The following is a 22,592-nucleotide window of genomic DNA, read 5'->3' as shown; positions in this document are numbered from 1 at the left end:
AAAGACCTGTTCTCTTCTCTGCAGTCAGTTGTCATTTCAGAACCGATGTGACCCTCCTCCTCATTCATCATCACATCCGGTGCTCAAGGTTTCTTCCACTGAGCTCAGTCCCACTCCACATGCCATCGTCTAGATCTTCAACCTACCCCTACTGCTTTAAACAACTCCACAGCTCTGAGGCAGGCCGCGGCAAAACCACTGCTCATAGTAGCTATTACAGTTATATATATATGGGATTGTGGTCAGGCTTCCTGAGGGACTCTCTGGTAGTAGCCCTGGCTTCTCTTAGCCAATGCTGACGGTTGGCGATCGAACTGTGGGGAAGACACAGTCGCGCCCTTAAAAGCCCTGCATAGTTGGTTATCGCTGTGTGGGGCAAGCCACAGGCTGCGTCAGCATTGCGTAAATAAGGTCGACCAGTCTTCAATGCTACCAGGGAGCAGGAAGTCTGCGTGCCAGTCTGCCTCAGAGCTCACTTCAGGCTTCCAGTGTGTCCGATGTAGTTGGTATAGTTGGTAGGTTGAAGATCTAGACGATGGCATGTGGAGTGCGACTGAGCTCAGTGGAAGAAACCTTGAGCACCGGATGTGATGATGAATGAGGAGGAGGGTCACATCGGTTCTGAAATGACAACTGACTGCAGAGAAGAGAACAGGTCTTTAAAGTTTGACGGGAAACATATGATTGACTGAGGGAGGCCGTGGCAAAATCGCCCACTGTCAGCTGATAGAGTAGGAGCCAGAGAGAGTTGTGAGTGAATGAGAGCATACAAACACTGTCCTAATGTAGGAAGTTAGAGTAAATCCCAACATTTTACATAGTTAATTATTTTACAACTGTATGATTATAAATACTATATTTCAAAATAGCACTCCTATAAGCAAAGCTCTCTAAGTTTTACTGTACTTTACTCTCAGTAAATAATCAATGTTAACAATTTGATATTAAAGGAGTGATTTGGTAATCCTAAAATCACTATGGTGGCACCAAACATCCTGACCAAATTACGTAAAGTGGTAGCAGTCAAAGTCTATTCTGAATCCAAAGTTACAGGTCAGATATGCTACTGGTTTACACGACAGGAGTTTGGTGTGAGTATCTTACCACAGCATCCTACTGCTTTCAACAACTCCACAGCTCTGAGGCAGGCCGCGGCAAAACCACTGCTCATAGTAGCTATTACAGTTATATATATATGGGATTGTGGTCAGGCTTCCTGAGGGACTCTCTGGTAGTAGCCCTGGCTTCTCTTAGCCAATGCTGACGGTTGGCGATCGAACTGTGGGGAAGACACAGTCGCGCCCTTAAAAGCCCTGCATAGTTGGTTATCGCTGTGTGGGGCAAGCCACAGGCTGCGTCAGCATTGTGTAAATAAGGTCGACCAGTCTTCAATGCTACCAGGGAGCAGGAAGTCTGCGTGCCAGTCTGCCTCAGAGCTCACTTCAGGCTTCCAGTGTGTCCGATGTAGTTGGTATAGTTGGTAGGTTGAAGATCTAGACGATGGCATGTGGAGTGCGACTGAGCTCAGTGGAAGAAACCTTGAGCACCGGATGTGATGATGAATGAGGAGGAGGGTCACATCGGTTCTGAAATGACAACTGACTGCAGAGAAGAGAACAGGTCTTTAAAGTTTGACGGGAAACATATGATTGACTGAGGGAGGCCGTGGCAAAATCGCCCACTGTCAGCTGATAGAGTAGGAGCCAGAGAGAGTTGTGAGTGAATGAGAGCATACAAACACTGTCCTAATGTAGGAAGTTAGAGTAAATCCCAACATTTTACATAGTTAATTATTTTACAACTGTATGATTATAAATACTATATTTCAAAATAGCACTCCTATAAGCAAAGCTCTCTAAGTTTTACTGTACTTTACTCTCAGTAAATAATCAATGTTAACAATTTGATATTAAAGGAGTGATTTGGTAATCCTAAAATCACTATGGTGGCACCAAACATCCTGACCAAATTACGTAAAGTGGTAGCAGTCAAAGTCTATTCTGAATCCAAAGTTACAGGTCAGATATGCTACTGGTTTACACGACAGGAGTTTGGTGTGAGTATCTTACCACAGCATCCTACTGCTTTCAACAACTCCACAGCTCTGAGGCAGGCCGCGGCAAAACCACTGCTCATAGTAGCTATTACAGTTATATATATATGGGATTGTGGTCAGGCTTCCTGAGGGACTCTCTGGTAGTAGCCCTGGCTTCTCTTAGCCAATGCTGACGGTTGTCGATCGAACTGTGGGGAAGACACAGTCGCGCCCTTAAAAGCCCTGCATAGTTGGTTATCGCTGTGTGGGGCAAGCCACAGGCTGCGTCAGCATTGTGTAAATAAGGTCGACCAGTCTTCAATGCTACCAGGGAGCAGGAAGTCTGCGTGCCAGTCTGCCTCAGAGCTCACTTCAGGCTTCCGGTGTGTCCGATGTAGGATGCTGTGGTAAGATACTCACACCAAACTCCTGTCGTGTAAACCAGTAGCATATCTGACCTGTAACATTAGGACAGTGTTTGTATGCTCTCGTTCACTCACAACTCTCTCTGGCTCCTACTCTATCAGCTGACAGTGGGCGATTTCGCCACGGCCTCCCTCAGCCAATCATATGTTTCCCATCAAACTTTAAAGACCTGTTCTCTTCTCTGCAGTCAGTTGTCATTTCAGAACCGATGTGACCCTCCTCCTCATTCATCATCACATCCGGTGCTCAAGGTTTCTCCTACTGAGCTCACTGAGCTCAGTCCCACTCCACATGCCATCATCTAGATCTTCAACCTGCCCCTACTGTCTTCAATGCCCCCACCAGTGTCGACTCTCCAAAATCTTTACTTTGCACAATTTAATAAATGTATTTGTTCACTGTAAATTAAGTTTCTCCTGATTGAACAACCTTTGCCTGCCTGTATAAGTGTATCAATTATCTACCGTTTGTTTCAGTTCTCATATTTGTTATGTTTTATGTTATGTATGTTGTTTTATTTCAAACTAATTTGCAATCATAAGAAGGTTGGTCTCGAAAATATAGTAGGAAAATAATCCTTGTGTTGATTTTGGAAGTTTGACCAAGCTTCAAGATCTGAGAGGCAATCATGATTTAAGAGTCTGCTTTTAAACAGCAACCTCCTGGCTTCCGTGTAATATAACTCAACCTATCCACAAACATTTAATTAAACGTTGGAACGCCTCACCTCTACTGCAATGAGTTCGGTGCCATTGTGCTCCGGCAGCCCCGGTGGCGTAGCCGGGTGGTATGGTGGTGGTAATAAAGTCATAAAAGTCATAGTATAGCATGTCGAATAAAGTCATGAATAAGTCATAGTAAAACTTCCTTAATGACTTTGACCCTTATCCATTAAAATGGCACTTTGTGATATAGCTTTGTGGCAAACAATTATGTAATTTTGGTTGCCATTTGCAGGGGTTGGCTTTTCCAGAGCTAACACTAGTATGAGGTTATGGTCCTTTGACAGCTACACTACCCAGCCCTCTGGACACTAAAGACAAAGTGTGAAGCCAAGCTCACGTGAGGAGGACTTCAAATCAAAGCTGAGCTTATGCTAAATGTCAGTGTTGTTCTGACTGGGCGAACAAATTACTGAAGATGTTGATTTACATCCAGACCCTGGGAATGTGATTAGTCTCTCAGGTGTTTCCCTAAAATGTGAGAATCCTAAAATGTTCAAGACCTATATGATAGTCTGCTAAACGACACTGATTTTTTTTCTGTCGTTCTCAATTATATTCGAATAAGAGGAAACTCTGCAGGTTGTTTGGGAGTAGTTTAATTTCACACAGATTTTGAATATGATGGTCTGAAGAAGATGTAATGGAGATTGCAAAAGCATCACTTCAGATATTGTTACATAGAGAATATTTCAAACAATCAAATAAGTAATACAGTAAAACGTCGGTGCATGTGTGATAACAGGAAGACCCCACAGAGCGTTTGTACAATTAAACTTGTGTCTGCATTTGACAGTGTGTTAACTGCTGAGCTGATCCGTTTGTTATATGCTGACAGACTGGGTCACAGAAAGCAGGCGGTGGGCTTCTAATGTACTTTCATTTCTAACAGGCAGATATGGACTATATTCAAATAATAAATTAAGAAAAGAACATATTGGGCAAAACATAGGCTCATAGTGATTTAAGTTCACGTAAAGATGTCTGACCTATTATCACTTTTTTTCAGAGAGGAATGGTACATGCGCTCTTTTTACAAAATATATGTTCTATAGATTTTATGTTTGTAGATTTTATTTAATGTATAGATTTATATTTGCACTCTTTCCTACTTTGTTCTGCAACTGCTGCAATCCTTAATGTCGCTTGGGAGAAATAAAGTTCTACCTTATTTTATTTGATTATATGGGTCCAAAAGACAGTCAGACAACTTTCATTTTATAATTTTTCATCTTTTAACATCTAATTTATTCATACTTGTTACAATAACATAGCTTGTGAATACAATTCTGTTTGGAATCTGACTCTTGTAGAGCTTCAAAGCCATGTGTATGTTATATGTGATTTAGGAAAAATGGCAAAAACATGAATAACTACCAGTGTTATCCTTTTATGTGTAATGCAGCAGTCGTGCATTGAGAATGGGGGGAGGGGGAAAGCGCATTTTGTGCAATATACTTTCACTTTACACAATTTTTTAAATGATTTTGGCGACAATTGTTCTGCGTTTATCTACCTTTCAGTCCCACAGCAACTCAAACACTCAGAAGGACACAGTCAGCCTCTTCTTCATGTAAAGAAAAGCGAGGTACGTAGCTCCGCCTAGAACACCTATCAACAGGGTGGTGCCGAGAATAACCGGTGCGTTCTTCCTGGCCACGCGAAACGCCACAGGAAGAACAGCAGAGATTAGGATGTTGTTGACATGGCCAAGCACTCTCCTGAAGGCTGGGCGCTCCACCACACGCTCGTAGTATGTCTCCAGGTTCACGCGGTTACCGTCGCCCCAGAAGCGGCGGGAGAGGCCGATGAACTTGAGGCGGTGCAAGGTGACTGCCAGAGAGACGTCGGCCATGCTGAAGAAATCCCCACACAGCCAGGACTGACCTTCTTCTACAAGTGGAAGACAAGGAGGCAAGAAGTACAAAAGGCAACAGATAACATGATATTCAAAAACGCTACTGCCATTTAATTTTAACACAGTCATAAAATGTAATTGTGTAATTTATTGTTTGTCTCTTAATGGTAAATTGGTTGATAAGTGACGAGCTATTGTGGGCGTGTACCTGGTGTTTCCTCCACCCTCCTCTGTAGCTCTGTCTCGACCTGGTCCATCACACCCTCCAATTCATCCAGAAGCTTCTTCAGGTGCTTCATGTTGTCATGGTCAAACAACTTGGACTGCAAAAACGTTTTCATATAGAAATGCATTTGTGCACATTTACCTTGTGACACATTTTAGAATTGTACAGGCCGCCAAACTGCTTGACACATTACTACGTTACTATGCCTTCAGTTTATGCCTTGTAGGCTGGTTAGTTTGCCTACAAATAATTGCCATAAAACCGACATAATACTAATACAAAAACCCATACTGCACTCTTTCAGCTATAGTTTGTTAAAGAAAATAAAAAATGTTTTGGTTATTTACAGTTGTCTGCAGGTGCAGATACTATTAGTTAAATTAATACCATACATGAATGTACAATTTAATACAGTTAAATGTAGGTGGCCACATCAAAACACATGGATTTCACTAGGAAAAGCCCCCCCCCCCCCCCCCCCCCCCCCCCAGTTACCAGCTGGTGGGGCCTCTGTGTCGTGGTCCAGTGGGAATCACAAAAAAACAACAGTTTTGCTGACCTGGCGCTCTGCTAACTTGAATAACTTACTTTCAACCGCCTCTGTTTTGCTATATAAGCATCTTTAAGCTCTGGGTTCTGCTCTGCCAGTTTCTTCAGCTCCGACTGCGTGTTTCCGATCTGTGCTGTCACACAAAAACACAGCATCATGTTAGAGACACTTTTAAGACTTTTAGAGAAAAGTCTGCTAATATCAGATGTGTGCCGGTGTGTGTCTTTCTTGCAGACAAGAATTAAAGGTGTTTAACTAAATAGCACATTTGGAATTTGAGTAGATTGAGCAGTATGAGTGTACTCTAGAAAAATACTCTTTCATGATACCATCTTGACACAGTGTGAGGTCTCTGTAGAATTATTCCAAATGTGCAACAAGGGGTCTCATTGAGTACAACAGAAGGTGAATTTGGCAAATTGGACACTGTTATGTGCATAATTGCTGTCGGACCAAAGCTGTATAACACTACTCAAAAGCATCACAGTGAGTCTTACTTCGTATACAGGTGGCAGCATATGCTGGTATGTGCGAGTCCATTGTGATCTCAGGGTGAAGGATGCAGCCATGGGTGTAGGCATCCATCTGTAGTGAGTCCAGCAGCTCTCTGTAGTGCTGCACCCTGAGGTAGTATGTACTGCCCTCTTCAGGGATCAGCTTGGGTGTGCCTGGAGACAAACAAGTCATCAAAAGGAAGGAGCAATGCTGTCACTTCGTTTCCTTACAACTTTTCTCAGAAGAGACTCGAAGTGGTTTTATACACCGCAAGCTTGCCTTGGAACGACTACGCAAGGGTTGGGAAAAGTTGGAAAAACGGTAGGTATTTAAACACGTCATTTTTCATTAGCTTGAATAGTTGCATGCTTACCAGGTTTTCTCTCCTTTTAAGGCGACTGGATGAGACTCTTAGAACAAAGGTATCATGGATCAGTGCAAACAAAGGAAAAATGGAAAATTAAAAGAACAATATATGGAATGAAAGATCGAAAAATCAAGATGAAATTTACGAGAAATTAAAACTAAAATCTTTGATTTGAAATCAAAGATTAAACATAAATACTGAAAGAAGAAAACAACGTATGAAAACAAGTAGTAACGTCTGTTGAATGGAGCGCGCCTTGTACCTATCCAGCTCTGCTATAATACATCAAAACAGTTACCACAAAGTCTTTATTTAGTCTCACCATCATTGAAATTCTGCTCCAGGTAGTCCATGATCTGAGTTGGGTCACAGATGATGTCGTCATTGTGGACCAGAACTGGCACCTCACCAGTGGGATTCAGATGCATGAACCAGGGCTCGTTGTGTTCACTGAGAGGAAGGCTCACGTCATACTGCTCACAGAGCAAACCTTTCTCTGCTATAGCCAGACGCACCTGAAAAACAAATTTAGACATCTACTTGTGGTACTATAAATAACGATCAGATGCTTTCTATAAGTAAGGGACTATTCTTTGGAGGAATACAGAAGAATGATCATAAAAGACACTTTTAATTCCAGGTTTTCGTCCAGTTGTGACCAAATGAAAGATACAATTTTGCATTAGCAACGGATGTAATGGCAGTGTCCACGGGCAACTGGATTTGCTAAATATTCACTGACTTCATGACAAACATAACATTAGAAAGATTTGTCTGGACGTCTGTTCAAATCTGTGGTGAGGAGCTGTCCACTGGACTGTGGTGCTGAAACGTAAATACGCTCACCTTCTGAGAATTGAAAGACTGCGTCCAGTGATAAAGCGTAAGTTTTGATTCCCTTTGTTTTGCGATTGTGCCACATTCTTGATGTACATCTTGTTCTGGGTCCTTCTCTATAAGAGCCGTTTTCTCATCTTGGGATTCCGGTCTGTTTTCCGACGCCATTTTATCTGTTAGTACGTTAGGGGGACAAGTGAGGGCAGCACACCTTATCACAGTCAACACTTAAATCATGCGCCCCCTCCTGGCTCGGAGTGGAACATTAATCCTCTTCTTCAATTTGATAGAATTTCGAGGCTATTTATATGTTTACAGTTTACACATGTTCTTCCCCATCTTGTTATTTGTCTTCCTCCTTCATTTCTCTCTCCTTCTCGTCGTCGTCGAGGGCTACACGTTGTTGCTATCAGTTCCGGAAGTAGTAGTAGTTTTAGGAGTAGTAGGCTACAGTGTATTTCACCCATAGGCCATTCAAATGTTCTAATGTTTCATATGCATGCAAACATTATTACCAAGAAATACAAATTCACAATGTAAGAAATAAAGGCAGCAAATGGTTTACACATTGTACTACACAGTTCAACACTTAACTCGATCATATCGTTCCAGCAATGCAATAACAGCATTCGGACAGCAGAGGTCACTGTTATCTATTCCTTCAATGTCTAAGCTGCTGGTGGACACAACGCGTTTTTGGTCAGCCCAATGCAGAAAGTGATAAGTGTCACATATATTTGATATCAGTTTTAGAGGTGGAATGACCTACCTGATTCATTGACAAAAATTATGTTTCTGACAAATGTTTTATTTTTTTTATGGAGTCATTTTGAAGTCACATGGGTCGTTGCAATCATTACCAAAAACACTTCTCCCATCCACCCACTTCAAACAATAACTGTGTTTAAGCTCTGATATATATATATATATATATATATATATAGCAGTAGTAATAAGACACTATTAAATGAATGAATTAATAATTTGAGAAATATATAGCATAGAGTATACAATCAAACAATAATACGGCTATTACAAATGTTCTCTAAAATACTTAGCCTGCATATACATGTATATGTATATATATATATATATATAATTTATATTTTAAGTCTCATAAAGTAGGTCATAGTATTTGATAGTATTGTGTAACTAGGCTGTTAGATAAACAAGTATAATCCTAAACTCACTAATGATAATAACAGACAATTGGTACAATTACATGGGTGCAATGGGAAATAGTAATGTGGGTATTCAGATATGTGTAAAGTGAGACGTCTTTCAAATGTGTAGCAGTTTGGCTGTAGAGGTTGAGGGGAGTCCAGAGTCTTTACTGAGAGAGAGAGAGAGAGAGAGAGAGAGAGAGAGAGAGAGAGAGAGAGAGAGAGAGAGAGATGGGAGAGTGGGAGGTCCCTGTGGCGTGACGTTACGATTGGCCCAGTGTCTTTCCTCAGCAGGGACTCGACGCCTCTCTCTCCCTCTGTGATCAGTGGGTGAGAGGGGGGAGACGAGCGACACAGAACGGAGAATCCGGCGTGCGCCTCCGGTAAATGACGCCCACCATTCATACCTTTCCACTTACCGTTACGCATGCCTTTTCTATTGCATGTCAGTGTCTGGAAGTACCAGCCTACTATCCTCACCCTGCTATTCTATGTTTCTTTAGTCATCATCTCGTTGGCTCATCCTTTCATCACACCACCGGTCCTGGATCCCCCAAACCACGGTCCTGGAGACGCCTGAGTCTGCAGCAGCGCACGATCTGCTTTATTTTCAGCCTATATCTGAATGACGGGCGGAAGGTTTGACTTCGACGACGGTGGCACTTACTGCGGGGGGTGGGAGGATGGCAAAGCCCACGGACACGGCATCTGCACCGGACCCAAGGGCCAGGGCGAGTACGCCGGGTCCTGGTCGCACGGCTTTGAGATAGTGGGGGTGTACACCTGGCCCAGCGGGAATACCTACAGGGGCTACTGGTCCCAGGGGAAGCGGCACGGGCTCGGCGTGGAGAATAAAGGGAAGTGGATGTACCGCGGAGAGTGGAGTCACGGTTTTAAGGGTCGTTACGGTATCCGGCAAAGCCACAACACGCCCGCGAGATACGACGGCACCTGGAGCAACGGGCTGCAGGATGGATATGGGATCGAAACCTATGGCGATGGCGGTAAGAAACCCTGTCTTGTAAACATGGCCCAGTGTTTGTTTAGCGTGTAGTGTCACTTTAACGGCCGTGTCTGATGATGCGCTTTATAGCCTGTGTGTGCGTGTGCGTGTGCGTGTGTGTGTGTGTGTGCGTGTGTGTGAGGATGCTCAGACTGAAACTAATGGAGGCTATTGGAAATACACCAGTGCATGAATCTCCATCTGATATGATCTGAGTTGAAGCTGATATTGCGCACTGCGCACCGTGGTCAGCGCGCACCATTTACACCCCCCCAAAAAAACAATGACTTATCACGCTTGTGATGTTAACTTGCTGGATACAGCAGGTTGATAGTTCCCCTCTTATTCCAAATGCACATCTCATTTGGCAACTACCGGTTGCTCCTCATATGACTGTGGGAGGAGAGTGACTCCTGTTGCCAGCTCAGTGGCACCATGCCCCGGCTAGAAGGAGTTTGGAAATCAGAGGAATGTTTGGTGCAAAGCAAAGCAGTCTGTTTGGTGCCATTTATAGCCAGTCGATCACCTACTTCTTTACCACTCCTAACGGCAATAACACACCTCTTCCTCAGGTATATCTTTTGCATAAATGCCAGCTTTCCCGATGAAAATTAACTTCTTTTTTTTTTTAAGTGCTACTTTTAATGCAGTTAATTTAAACCTGACACGTTTAAAAGAAGAAATAATGAAAATGTTTTCCCACATTGGATACATTTTCTAATCAACTTTATGAATTGGAAATGCACAAATGCCTTCAGCCAAGTCAGACACAAGACATTCTTTTGGACTTTGAAAGTGAGAGGTCAGTGCAAGCCGCCTTGTCAGAGCTTTGATCTCACTAATCAGGGGTGTGTTCACAGATTGTCTAGAGACCTGTGTGATCACGGAGGAAACATCCTGACAGGCCCACAAACACAAGTGCTTGCAAGCAATGCAGAAGGCCTCTTACAGACGGTCCTTTCTGGTTATGAAACACGTGAAACATGTGTGAGCATCATCGCCATACGGTGCAGAATACATGCCTCTCAATTGATGGCTACAGAGGGCTGGGCTTGGGAAACCAGCTGATCCTAGGATCTACAGAACATCTGGCCGTCTGACCCTGCAACATCCTGATAACTTGATCTGCAGGGTCAGCGATTTCAACTGTAGCGCAGAGCCAGCCTGTTAATCTCACACTATTTATCCATCTAAATTCCTGCCCGGGCTGGTATATCATTTTCTCTTAGAATCTGACCATTATGGCTTATCTAATTGTATCGGTCAATGAGATTCGAGTGCTGGCTTAACAAGCCTTTCTTATTATTAGGATCAGTATTGCAATATGATGCTCTGAAGAAGCTACTGTAGGACATCACATGCTCTTTAGGCTCAGCAGCACCAAATGGGATTAATGAAGTATTCCTCTCATTATGTGACTCATAGCAACTCCCTGTCGTCAGAGACAAACGGATGGTGGTGAATGTGCCTACTGTCAGTGGGGGAGTTATTGGCCGCCTGAAAATAGGCTCCAAGCTGAGTGATTCACATTCATCCCAAGTGATCCTCGGTATCAGTGCCTTAATCAAATCTCGGTGATTGAGTTAGTTATGCTCACAGTCCCAGATCTGAGGGGAAGGAGAGAAAACATTTCATTAGCTGACATACTCTGCACCCCTACAGCAAGGCTCCTCTGTGCTCCCACGTGTAACACTGTTTCTTAGTGCTGATATAGAGAATATCTGGCCAGCAAATTGCAGAGGAAGCAGATAAACCTTCTTGTTGCTGTCCCCACTAGAACCAAGATAAATCCAAACTCACTGTAACTATGACGGTAAATGTTACCCAGACATACATATCTTATAATACTCTTCTGTTATCATCAGTGTTGGTGCAAACACTCCCCTTAATGACTTAATCATAGATGAGCACTTTAGATTGTGTTTAGATAAAGTGGACCCGTTAAGACACGAGCAAACACACACACACACACACACAAGCAGCATTGCTTCTTAAAATCATTGCGAGACCACTTTTCTATCATACCAGCTGAGGCTAACTGGCTCTTCTTGGATTTGATGGGTAATAGAGAGAGTTTTTCAGAGAATGAGTCTTGATTTAAACAAACAAAGCAAAAATATTTACTTGGTAAATACAGGATTTCAAATTAGGGACTGTAAAAGCAATACAATTTTTGAACATCATGTGTGGAAGACGCCATTTTTGTATTAAAGTACATTTCAACACTGCATTGTTTCATCCTATTCAGCAGTGGTAAAACAGTTGGGACCCACTAGGATCTGATGTAGCAGCAGTAGTTGTAGCTAATCTGATTCAGTGACTCTGATCTCTCTTGGTTCTTCAGGTACCTATCAAGGCCAGTGGATGGGTGGGATGCGACACGGCTATGGAGTGCGTCAGAGTGTTCCCTATGGCATGGCCACAGTCATCCGCTCTCCTCTCCGCACGTCTCTGGCCTCCCTGCGCTCTGAGCAGAGCAACGGCACAGTGCTCCAGGACCTCTCCTCTCCCGCAGACATGCCGACAGGCAGTCGCGGTGGCTTCGTCCTGAACTTCCACTCAGACAGCGAGGTTGTCACCGGTAAGAAGAAGGGCCTGTTCCGCCGCGGCTCACTCTTTGGCAGCCTTCGGCAGCTGCGCAAGTCTGACTCTCGGACCTCAATCTCCAGCAAGCGCAGCTCGGCGCGCAGTGATGCCGCCATGAGCCGCATCAGCTCCAGCGACGCCAACTCTACCATATCCATCGGCGATGGCGAGCTGCCAGACGAGGACCTGCCTCTCGAGGACCATGTGGATGCCACCACCACTGAGACCTACATGGGGGAATGGAAGAACGACAAGCGCAATGGATTTGGCGTTTCAGAGAGATCCAATGGGATGAAGTACGAGGGAGAGTGGCTTAACAACAAGCGCCATGGTTACGGGTGCACAGTTTTCCCAGATGGCACCAAAGAAGAAGGGAAGTACAAAAATAACGTGCTGGTGCGTGGAATAAGGAAGCAGTTGATTCCGCTTAAGAACCCCAAAACCAAAGAGAAGGTGGACCGGGCTGTGGAGGCGGCACAGAGGGCTGCAGCCATTGCCAGGAGTAAAGTGGAAATAGCAGCTTCCAGGTACTGTGTTTATGTATGTGTTCATTCATGCTTCTGCATGTGCATGTGGGTGTGTATACTGTGTACACACCTAAAACAGGGCGAACATCCTCAGGACTTTATTGTCACCACTGAAGAGTCAGAGCAGTGGCCTGACCAATGTCTCCTGGTCTGATAGAAGGCTCAGTCTTGTGTAAGTGGAGTCCCATGACAACAGCGCCGACCTTTATACATCATCAACAGTCATGGCTTTTGTGTAGCCAGTGTGATCATTCTGTTACTATTCTCTGCCCATATCTTTCATTCCCAGGGAGAGGGGTCGGGCATCCTGTGTGTGTGTGTGTGTGTGTGTGTGTGTGTGTGTGTGTGTGTTGGTCTGTGAATGTGGGAGAGAGAGACGTGTGTGCCTGCGAGTTCATGTGTGTGAGCAGTATAGCCATACCTGCGCCCGGGCCAAGCGCGTCTCGTGTGCCCAATAACGATACCTGCTCCTCCTGCCAAGTATTGCTCTGATGTGGCATCTGCTCTTTAACAGGTGGATGAGACGTGACCTTTTCATTTAAAGCCTCCCTCCTACTGGGACACAGTTCAGCATACGCAGCATCCCTTTGACATCCTATGGTTTCACAGCATCAGGGAATCATTAGACTGAAGACTGTGAGGATGTGTACAAGCTGTGAAAGGGTCTCTATGCAATAACAAATATTTTGATTTTGATTTTTTTTTGTCTTTGTCTCCAGAGGTGCACGTGAATTTGCATGCATGAAAACATACTGACAAGCTTGTGTAATACAAACAAAGCGAAACACATGTTTATTTCTGTCTCAGACACACACCCGGCACAGAGAAAATGTACACTACTCACACACAAACAACGGTAATTCCAAAACAATTGTTCAGTCAATCAAATAATTAAAGACACGCAATAAGCTGTGATTGAACTTTAATCAGTTAATCAGTTTAATCCTGCTGTGCACAGCTTCACAAATTTCCCCGATTTTTTCTTTTATGTTCTGTATAACCATACAAGACGAAGACTTTACATCCACAGGATGCTGTGAGGCTGTACGCAGCAGTAACGCAGCAATGCTAACGTCAGCATGCTAACATTCCACAGTGACAATGCTAACGGATGCTATGCGGATGTTTCACAGGTAAATATTTACCTTGTTCACTATTAGGGTTTATGTTGTAAGCATGCTACCATTTGCGATTTATTATTTGGTCACTAATACCAAATGTCCTCAGTTACATTTGACCTGACGAAGGCAGTGGATGAAATGTTTAGGGATCACAAAAAGTTCTTACGTTTCACCCTGTTGGGAACTAAATTTTATGACAAACCAACCGATGGTTGTTGAGACATTTCACTCAAAACCAAAACTGTCCATCTCATGTTGGCGCTACAAGAAAACGTCAAAGTTATTATGATGTATCATCTGGTAACCATGAATGTCTTTTTCAGGATGAGCGACCTGCTGGGTGGCACTACAATAAGAATTAGGGGATCACCAAAGTGTTTAGGATTCATCCTCTGTGCTCCATGAATATCGGTACCGCATTTTCTGGCAATCCATCCAATATGTGTTGACGTAGCCATCTTTAGAGTCACGACACTAGCGTGGCTAAAGAAATTAGATTTGAAAGGATTTGTGCTCTGGTCATTTGTAATGGCTTTCATTATTTCAACATTTTCTTTAGTCTGAAGGATTATCAATATTTATTTTTAGCTGATAAAATAAAAGAACACACTCAATATGATGGAGACAATGAATAACAGTATTTCATGAATAGCAGGCTTTATTATAATATCCAGACATTCTTTTAAAATCGAATAATTCCTCTCCAGCGAGCGGGGAGAGAAAAGGCTTTATTCTGCAGATTTCAGGGATATAAGATAAAGATTACATAAGGTGGATTTAACATGCTTAGTGTAGAAAGGACTGCATACTGTTTGCTCCACAGATAACACCCATAATATTATGGGTGTTAGAAAAATGGATTATGTGTTGAGAGAAAGAGCCATCTGATCTCCTATTTGCCTGTGCATTAGAGCAACAATCTCCAGCAGAAGGAAACACCTGACCTGATGCATAGCGCTAAAGCAACAACAGTAAAAGCATTCAAGCTGATACACAGTGTTTATGGCAGTAAACGAGGTCCCCTGTACTGTAGTAAGTTATCAAATTACTGCCTGGTACGTGCCGCTCCATCGTGTGCTGCTGGAAATCTCGCAGCCGGCTCCCTCCGTTCTCCTGACTGAAATCTTTTTAAGACTGTATTTGTGTAACGAACAGCTAGAATGGCAGACTGCGACAGTTGCATGGAAGTGGGTTATGCAAGTCTCATTATACAGTGCATGGCAAAAGATGATGCGCTCGTATCGATCCTGCTCTCGTCACATGACTCTCTGTCTTTGAATGTGGAGCGTATACCCAAAGGGAGGGGCGGGGAGGGGAGGGAGACAGAGCTGTTGGAGGAGACGGACGGAGTAGGAATGGATTGAAGTGAGAGAGCCAGGGGATAAATGGTGATTGGAAAAGATGGGGGATGCAGCGACTGTGCTGAGCAAGAGGTTCTGAGGTCTGGAGTGGACAGAAATGAAAAGAGCAGAATTGTTTTAAAAAGGGTACAGAGGGGGCACACCCACCCCTCCCCTGTGAATTACTGTACAGAAGAGCTATCCCATCAGCCTCTGGGGTGGAGCTAATGACGTCATGCTTGCGATCAGCCAATCGATAGAGAGCTAGTGCGCTGAAGTGGAGTGGAGTTCTGTGTCTGTGACCCCCATTCACTGTAGTCAGCCTCATCTATGTAATGCACTTCTGCACAACCAACGCTCAGTGTGTGTGTGTGTGTGTGTGTTTGTGTGTGTGTTTCAGAGGCCTGTGAACTGAGATAAGTGCCATTGAAGAGTTTACCGTGTCATGATGCTTCTCCCACAAAGCCTTTTTGTTACAGATCAGCAGTTTAGGTATCCTGGCGGCTCAGTGGTGTGTCGGTCTATACGCTGTGTAATCTACCGTAATGGCCTTTGTTCCACATAAACTCGCTATGCTATCTCATTAGAGCAGAAGTCTTAAAAGGAATCGTGTGTGTAGTGTTAAAATGACGTTACCAAAGCTGCAGAGTTGCATATTGGTTTACATTTCTACACAGCTTCTTTCTTCTTCTCTCTGCTTCTTTTTCGTAGTTTCGGTTGATAAAGCACACTGCCTTTCCAATGCTGAGACTGCTAAAAGAAAAGCCAAAACAAACAAGAGTGTCAGCCAGTACGTGCGTAGAGGCCAAGGGTGTGTGTCCATTTGATAGCACTATTTGCTCTGCACGCTCTAGTGGAAGGTTAACCAACACCAAATATGCAGGTTCACTGGAGTAGGAAAGATATTTATATGATGCTTATTTTTTCTTCACTGCAATCAGCAAAAAGTTGAGACTAATGATATGTGTTAAGCGTTAACCATCATGCAAGCGAGGCTGTTTTTGGCTTTGTTTTGCGTGTCCTTAAGTCCCACATGTAAATAGATTTCGTTTGGTTAAGAAATTGGATCGATTTTGGTGGCGATCCAAAATAAGTATAACTTTTGCACACCTGACTGTATGTTGATAGGTGTCCAGGAGATGACCGTACCAAAAAACGATTTCAAACTTCTAATACATTATATTGCAATTGCCATTTTAATCAGTAGTAAAACATTATGCATGTGTGTCCATCCACTCTGTTTCTCTTTCTCTCTCTCTCTCTCTCACACACCCGCTCTTACAAACACTCACACACACACACACACACACACACACACAGAGACTATCTATATGCATTCATTTAATCAGAACTCACCTCTCTCCACACAGGAACACCTCACACACGCACAAGACAAACACATATATATAGTGCATGCGGTGTGTGCTACTCTGCTAGCGTGTCAGCAGTGAGTACTGACTAAATAAGGCAAGGCATCACTTGGCTTATCAGCACCAGCCAGGAATATATACCCGTCCCACCACTGATATAGCATCCCGCCATCTCCCTCACACTATCATCTCTCCTGAATGTCTGTGCGTGTGTGTGTGTGTGTGTGTGTGTGTGTGTGTGTGTGAGTGCGTGCGTGTGTGTGTGTGTGTGTGTTCACATAAATGGCAGAAGAGAAGAGAATCAGAGAAACTGTGTGTTTGGATGTAAGAGATGAGATAAGGATGCTATCATTTGGCGAGAGAACAGAGAAAGTGTGTGTGCTATGTGTGTGTGCAGTGTGTGTGTGTGTGTGTGGTTGTGTGTGGTGCGTTTGTATCCAGGGGCGTTTGTTTATAACCTGCTGTGTGATGACCTCAGCCACTCACCACCTGCCCTTTTTGGAGAGAGTTATAGATCAGCCTGTGTTTCAAATTGTGAACAAAATAATCCCAACACCCACAGTACATCATGTAAGATTCCATCTTGGCTGTCCTCGATGGGGATGACTTCTTCTGCTCCAAATAGGAGCAGAGGTTGGGTTCATTTTTGTGTGTGTGTGTGTGGGGGCGTGTATGTTTGATCTTAGTGCCGGTGCCACCTCTTGTCATTAGTGCCGCCACACACCTTTCAAAAGTATGTCAAGTTTTTATGAAGTGGCAACATGTACAGTAGCAATGAGGCACAAAGCTTACAGTAACTGTAAGTGTGGAAGGGACTGCCAGTCGTCTGAATCAGAGTCAGAGTCATAAGCATGCCACATGGTACAGTATATTTGTGTCTCGTATTTATGGCGATGTGATGGTGTGAGGTAACATAACAATTTATTGCTGACAGTGTCAAATGATGCACACACACACACAAGAAATACCCGGCCGCATGCACCTCATATTATCTATAAAGGTGACATTAATGACCAACGTCACTGCCAGCTTGAACATACGAAAGAGCTATTAATAATGTAGCTGATGGCGCATGCATGGGAAGTTAGTTGAGCAGCTTTCAAATGACCCACAGTGAAACAAAATGACATTGTGTAGTGTACTCTTCTTCTGTACTCTGCCATGTTGTCGTTATGGTAAATCAGAGTTAGCAGAAAGAAAGATGACAGTCGATGGAACCACGGAAGGAGTGTTAGAGGAATTGATGTAAGGAAAGGGCGATGTTGCGCTAAGCTATTAGGGCTTGGTAAAAGGGAAACATTTTCACATTTATATATTTTATGACGCACAATAATAGAATAATCCCTTATGTTCAAAGTAATTAATGGTGTCTCACTGTTACGCAGTAGACCAAATTCACTCTGATCCAGACGGAAATAGCTGGAAATACATAACAACTATTGGGAAGTTTGCCATGCAATTCATGGTTCCCATGTTTACTTTAGCATTTAGCTTACAGCACCACTGTGCCCAAATACGGCTTCGCAAGAGCCACCAGCATGGCTGTGGATTACTAGTCTTGTCATTTTGATTATTGCACGTCCCTGCTGTCATGGTACGGTTCAATACACTAACTCAATTTAAAAGGAGGTGATGTTCAAAATCAGAGCATATACCAGGCAGAGGGGAGCAGACGAAGCATATTCTTCTCTCTGTTCCCAAGTGGAGAACATTTTGGCAGAAATCAACCCTCAGCCTGCAGGTCCAGGAGCAGTAGTTTACCCCGAAAGAGTGGGTTTGATAAGGCAAAGAAAGCGTCGATGACGGCTGGACCCATTGTGTGAGATAGATATATTGTCTGACTTACACTGTATGAAAGCTTTGCTTCTGTGGGGAGTGGCTGTGTGTAAATGTGAGTGGAGCGCTGGCCTGAGCCGATAGCAGCCGTGATAGGATTGGGTTTCACCAAATTGCCATTACACCGTGTGGCTGTGGCTTGTAATCTCTCTGAGAATGGCACATAATTCTGCAGCTTCTCAAGAAGGAGTAGGATGAGTCAGGCAGGCGGGTGGTCAGAGGGGGGGAGTCATGGGGAGTCCGAGGCTGTTATGAAGAGGTTAACTCCTGTAGTGGTTCACCTGCAATCATAAAGAAATGTAAAAGTACTCCTTATACAGATGCTTTACCCACTCCTCCATTCCTTCTGTAATCTTTCCTCAACTCAGTTAATGTAGAGTTTCCTACAACACTGTACTCCCTCCATTATTAAACAGTGAATGTGATTGTAGCGTATCTACTTGTCTCTGAATTAACTGTTTTATGTAACAGTGGATAATAAGAACCTTAGTCGGTGGAGTGAGTTAGATATTGTATTAGACACACTGTGCTTTGAAATGTACAGAAATAACGAGTACAAGCAACTAGCGTTTCTGTTCAGTGAGCTCGTTCTCCCAGGGTTTCCCCGTGTGTGTTCATGTGTGTGTGCGATCCTCCTGAGAATTCCCCATGACGTGACAAGACATTATGTCAACAATCCCAAATGTCAATGTGCAATCGTGTCTCACTACACGCACCCGTTCAAGAACTGTTATTATGTGTATTGTTATTTTACATTGGTTCATTATGTGCTGTATGTCAATACTCAAACACGTGTGCAACACGGATCAATGGCTCTTAAGTCTGCTGATGAGGTGAATCCAGATGAAAGTCATTGATTTACAAGTCCATAACAATTACATTATAATGAGTTGTGGGCTCTGCTAAAGGCGCTGCAGCTCAATATCACAAAGAGGTCCTTAGTAACTGTCAATTTAGTGTACGCTGTTGTGATGCTAAACCCACTCCAGAGGCAGCAACGTTGGTAGGGAATAAACCTGTTAACTGCTCAAAATAGTGTCCACAGCTTGCAGACTGTGACTTAAAGTAGATATGCGGTGGAAAAGCAGAACGCACTCTTTTATTGTTATTTTACATATTGTCCTAACTGTGTGTTTTGTATTTTGGTTACCTGTCAAGATTTTTGCTATTTAGTCCTTTGCATATATATTATGAAGATGGTTTATGTGTCTGACCAACAGTCAACAATCCAGAAATATTTAGTATCATCTTAATGTCTCAAAACTATTAACTTAATTGTCAAAATTGCCGATCATTTCTTATTTATTTTTTGATAGATTAGGAGTTGCAGGCACTAATCAAGATAAAGTTCAATACTGCCATAAATCAGCTCACTGAACTACTAAACTGATCGGTACCCAAGTACGACTGGTATTGTCTCACTGTATATATTCTGCTGTCATCCAACCACATTTCATACATAACATCAAATACTTTAATCCAAGAGTCACCAAATATCACCGGTAATGTCTTTAAAATGCACAGATAAAGGATGGCAGCAACAATTTAGCCATAAACGTTGGCATCCTCTGGCATCAAAGCGAGTCTGTCATCTCAGTTTGTGTTGCCTGAAGCGACTCTTTTAAAATCTGTCCTGTTTGTTTTTTTGTACCTGCTAACGCAATCGTGTGTCTTTGACCTCTGGATACTAACGTGCCCCGCTAAATCTGTTCAGCCGCTCTGATTGGCTTGCTAGGCCGCTTTCACTCCAGATGTTCACGGATTGGATTATGGCATCATCACGTCTCTCTTGTTGATTCGGAGTATTGCTTTTCCGCTTTGAATCCCTTCCTGAAGCATGCAACCGCTCTTGTGATCACGCGCATAGTTGACTCTGTATGTGTGAGTCCGTGATGCATTTTCTTTAGGATTTGCACAAGTCGGTCTGTTTTGCTGTTAACGTGGCTCCGCATTGAATATATCTATCATCGACTCACTGTCACAATAATCCACTTCATTATATTATTGTAATGATGCAGACGCTGACACGTACATAGTTAACAGTTACAGTCAATCATAGTGAGGCATTATTGTACATGTGTGTTGTATATATGTGTTTTTCATAGTAGTTGGCTTTTTCAGTCACATGTCTTCTATTTATCTCATGAAATAGCATTAAAAGATAGATTGCATGATCATAATGTTTCAGCTGTGGGCAGATGTAACCTAATGCTAATGCTCCTCTTGGCTTTGCACTGAAGAGGAAATGAATGGTTGTGTGTATATTCAAGTGTGTGCGTGCGTTTGTGTGCGCAGACCGCGGGGTGAGTGAGCGGCGGCAGGAGATTGGAGGAGAGAGAGCACAGACCATCATTAAAACTATTCCTTAAGCTCAAGTGGTTACCAGGCAATGTGACCTTCACTCGCACAGGTCCAGCTTCGGATGTTGAGCCTCGTAGTTAAATGAGACACACCGTGGAGTGTCTGTCTGTGTGTGTCTGTGTGCGCCTGTTTTCTGCTGTTTTCAGCCAAGTTGTAAACCTTTTACAGTGTATTCACTTTGCTAAAGCACACTTTAGATTTGTCACATTTTGAAAAACGTTTGTGTGTGTGTGTATGTGCAACACTTTACCCATACAGTAGGCTGTAGTGTGGGTTTGTTCATTTGCAAATTCATTAATACAGACCAGATGCCTGGTTGGACAGCTTGCTCAAGTGTCTCGGGTGGTTACCATGGTTACTGCCTCACCGCCGTCATCACCGTGTCAGCCATTTGTTGATTTCCTTTATGAAGTAGTGGAGTGAAGAGGCGTCGTTGGTTCTACATTGTGTTTATTCATCCTTTAAGGCATGAGCGACGTGTCTGGTTCCAGCTGGAGAATTACAAAAGATTGAAAGACTAGATACAGCGCTATGAAGTCACCTCAGTGTGTCCTTTATTCACACTCGTTCCCAGTGGGTCTCATTATGGCACGTCTAACTAATGGTCCTTTTCAACTTCTCATGCAGATTTGGTGCGTGTGTGTGTGTGTGTGTGTGTGTGTGTGTGTGTGTGTGTGTGTGTGTGTGTGTGTGTGTGTGTGTGTAAATCGGAGTGAACACAGTCATTTGCATGCGAGGTAGCCCATTTTTCTAAGATGCTGTTTGAAAGCTTTTGCATGTCTGCATTGTGTAAATGTTGCAGGTGTTTAATGGCTGCATAGTCGTGTGACAACAAGTCTTGATTTGCATCAGCAGAGCCCTGTGCGTGTGTGTCTGCGTTTGTGTGAAAACAGAAACATGTTGCCTGACTCAAACACAAAACCTGTAGATCCGGTCCTGAGATTCATCTTGAGCTCAGAATGTTGACTTAAGTGATGTTTTTTTCAGTCAATCGACAGAGAGTGAACCACACTTTTGATAATAGATGAATTGTTTAAGTCAAGCAAGGATACCAAATATCCCTCTCTGTGTGTTGTCATTTTAAATTGAATATTTTTAGCTCGGGGAAATTGTTTATCATCATGATTATTCTTTATTTCACCCGTATTGTGTCATGTAGTTATTTGTTTTTTGGGGATTTTTGTTTACTTATTGGTTAGTTTTTCTGCTTATTTTGTGTGCTTCTTCTTCCTCTTGACCTCTCCTATTCCATTCTTATCTTTTTTAACTATCGGGATTTTATGAAGTCTTATGTGTAAATTTTAAAAAAATGAACAAGGCTCAGGGATTCCTGTGGTGCTAAAAATGGATTGAGTAGCTCGCCATCACTCAACAAATGTAGCGGAGACAATAACTTTCATAATGATTTCAAATAATCTGTACTTATCGTGGATTAGTCATCTGGCCCGATCAGTTTAATACAGATTTGATAACCCGAACATTTTATGGACAAAACAATTATGAGAGAATCAGAGAAATAATCAATAATGGAAATAATATTTTCAACCGTCCTTTCACCAGTAAGCGTTGCATTCAGTGATGTGCGCTTCAGACTATACTATGCTATACTTAGTTATCTTAATTTCCAACAATTCCTCATATTAGTGACAGAGTTACATGTGAGTTAAATCCACTGTATATCATAAAGATCCAGGAGCAGACACTCCGCTCAGGTGCGTTGGGATGCAGTTCCTCTAGCTCTGTATTTAAGTGTCCTTTACTTTGCAGTA

At 43.1% G+C, this 22,592-nt stretch overlaps 2 protein-coding genes and 1 long non-coding RNA gene across 6 annotated transcripts in view; 1 reads left to right on the top strand and 2 right to left on the bottom strand.

The window, feature by feature from the left end:
- Positions 1 to 3,779: 3,779 nt before the first annotated feature.
- On the bottom strand, positions 3,780 to 7,684 carry gdap1 (ganglioside induced differentiation associated protein 1). Of its 2 annotated transcripts, XM_076080647.1 has the most exons (6): positions 7,526 to 7,684; positions 7,002 to 7,194; positions 6,315 to 6,485; positions 5,856 to 5,950; positions 5,250 to 5,364; positions 3,780 to 5,076 (listed from the first exon to the last, which is right to left on the bottom strand). In XM_076080647.1, the coding sequence occupies exons 1-6, from the start codon at positions 7,682 to 7,684 to the stop codon at positions 4,727 to 4,729; spliced, it is 1,083 nt and encodes a 360-aa protein (XP_075936762.1). In that variant the 3' UTR covers positions 3,780 to 4,726. The 2 variants fall into 2 exon arrangements, with proteins under 2 accessions (XP_075936762.1, XP_075936763.1); XM_076080648.1 differs by lacking the exons at positions 5,250 to 5,364; positions 5,856 to 5,950 and having other exon boundaries at positions 3,780 to 5,070; positions 6,303 to 6,485; positions 7,526 to 7,676.
- A 1,319-nt stretch (positions 7,685 to 9,003) lies between these two features.
- The window catches only part of jph1a (junctophilin 1a), a 29,888-nt gene continuing 16,299 nt past the window's right edge, over positions 9,004 to 22,592 (top strand). For 2 of the 3 annotated variants that reach the window (XM_076080447.1, XM_076080448.1), the window contains exons 1-3: positions 9,004 to 9,062; positions 9,183 to 9,683; positions 12,027 to 12,795. In XM_076080447.1, the coding sequence (XP_075936562.1) occupies positions 9,305 to 9,683; positions 12,027 to 12,795 (1,148 nt within the window). In that variant the 5' untranslated portion in view covers positions 9,004 to 9,062; positions 9,183 to 9,304. Of the gene's footprint in view, positions 9,063 to 9,182; positions 9,684 to 12,026; positions 13,929 to 22,592 lie in introns of all 3 variants that reach the window. The other variant, XR_012949411.1, reaches the window with a different exon arrangement.
- LOC142937490 (uncharacterized) lies at positions 14,557 to 16,704 on the bottom strand. The gene is made up of 2 exons (XR_012949412.1): positions 16,613 to 16,704; positions 14,557 to 16,009 (listed from the first exon to the last, which is right to left on the bottom strand). It is a non-coding gene; the product is annotated as an uncharacterized LOC142937490 (long non-coding RNA).

The sequence above is a fragment of the Anarhichas minor genome, unplaced genomic scaffold (genome assembly GCF_050575085.1).
Source record: "Anarhichas minor isolate MPS153535 unplaced genomic scaffold, ASM5057508v1 ptg000074l, whole genome shotgun sequence".
In the NCBI taxonomy this organism is placed as follows: domain Eukaryota; kingdom Metazoa; phylum Chordata; class Actinopteri; order Perciformes; family Anarhichadidae; genus Anarhichas; species Anarhichas minor.
Note: the sequence above shows the minus strand (reverse complement) of the source record. Positions and strands in the feature narration are given on the sequence as shown.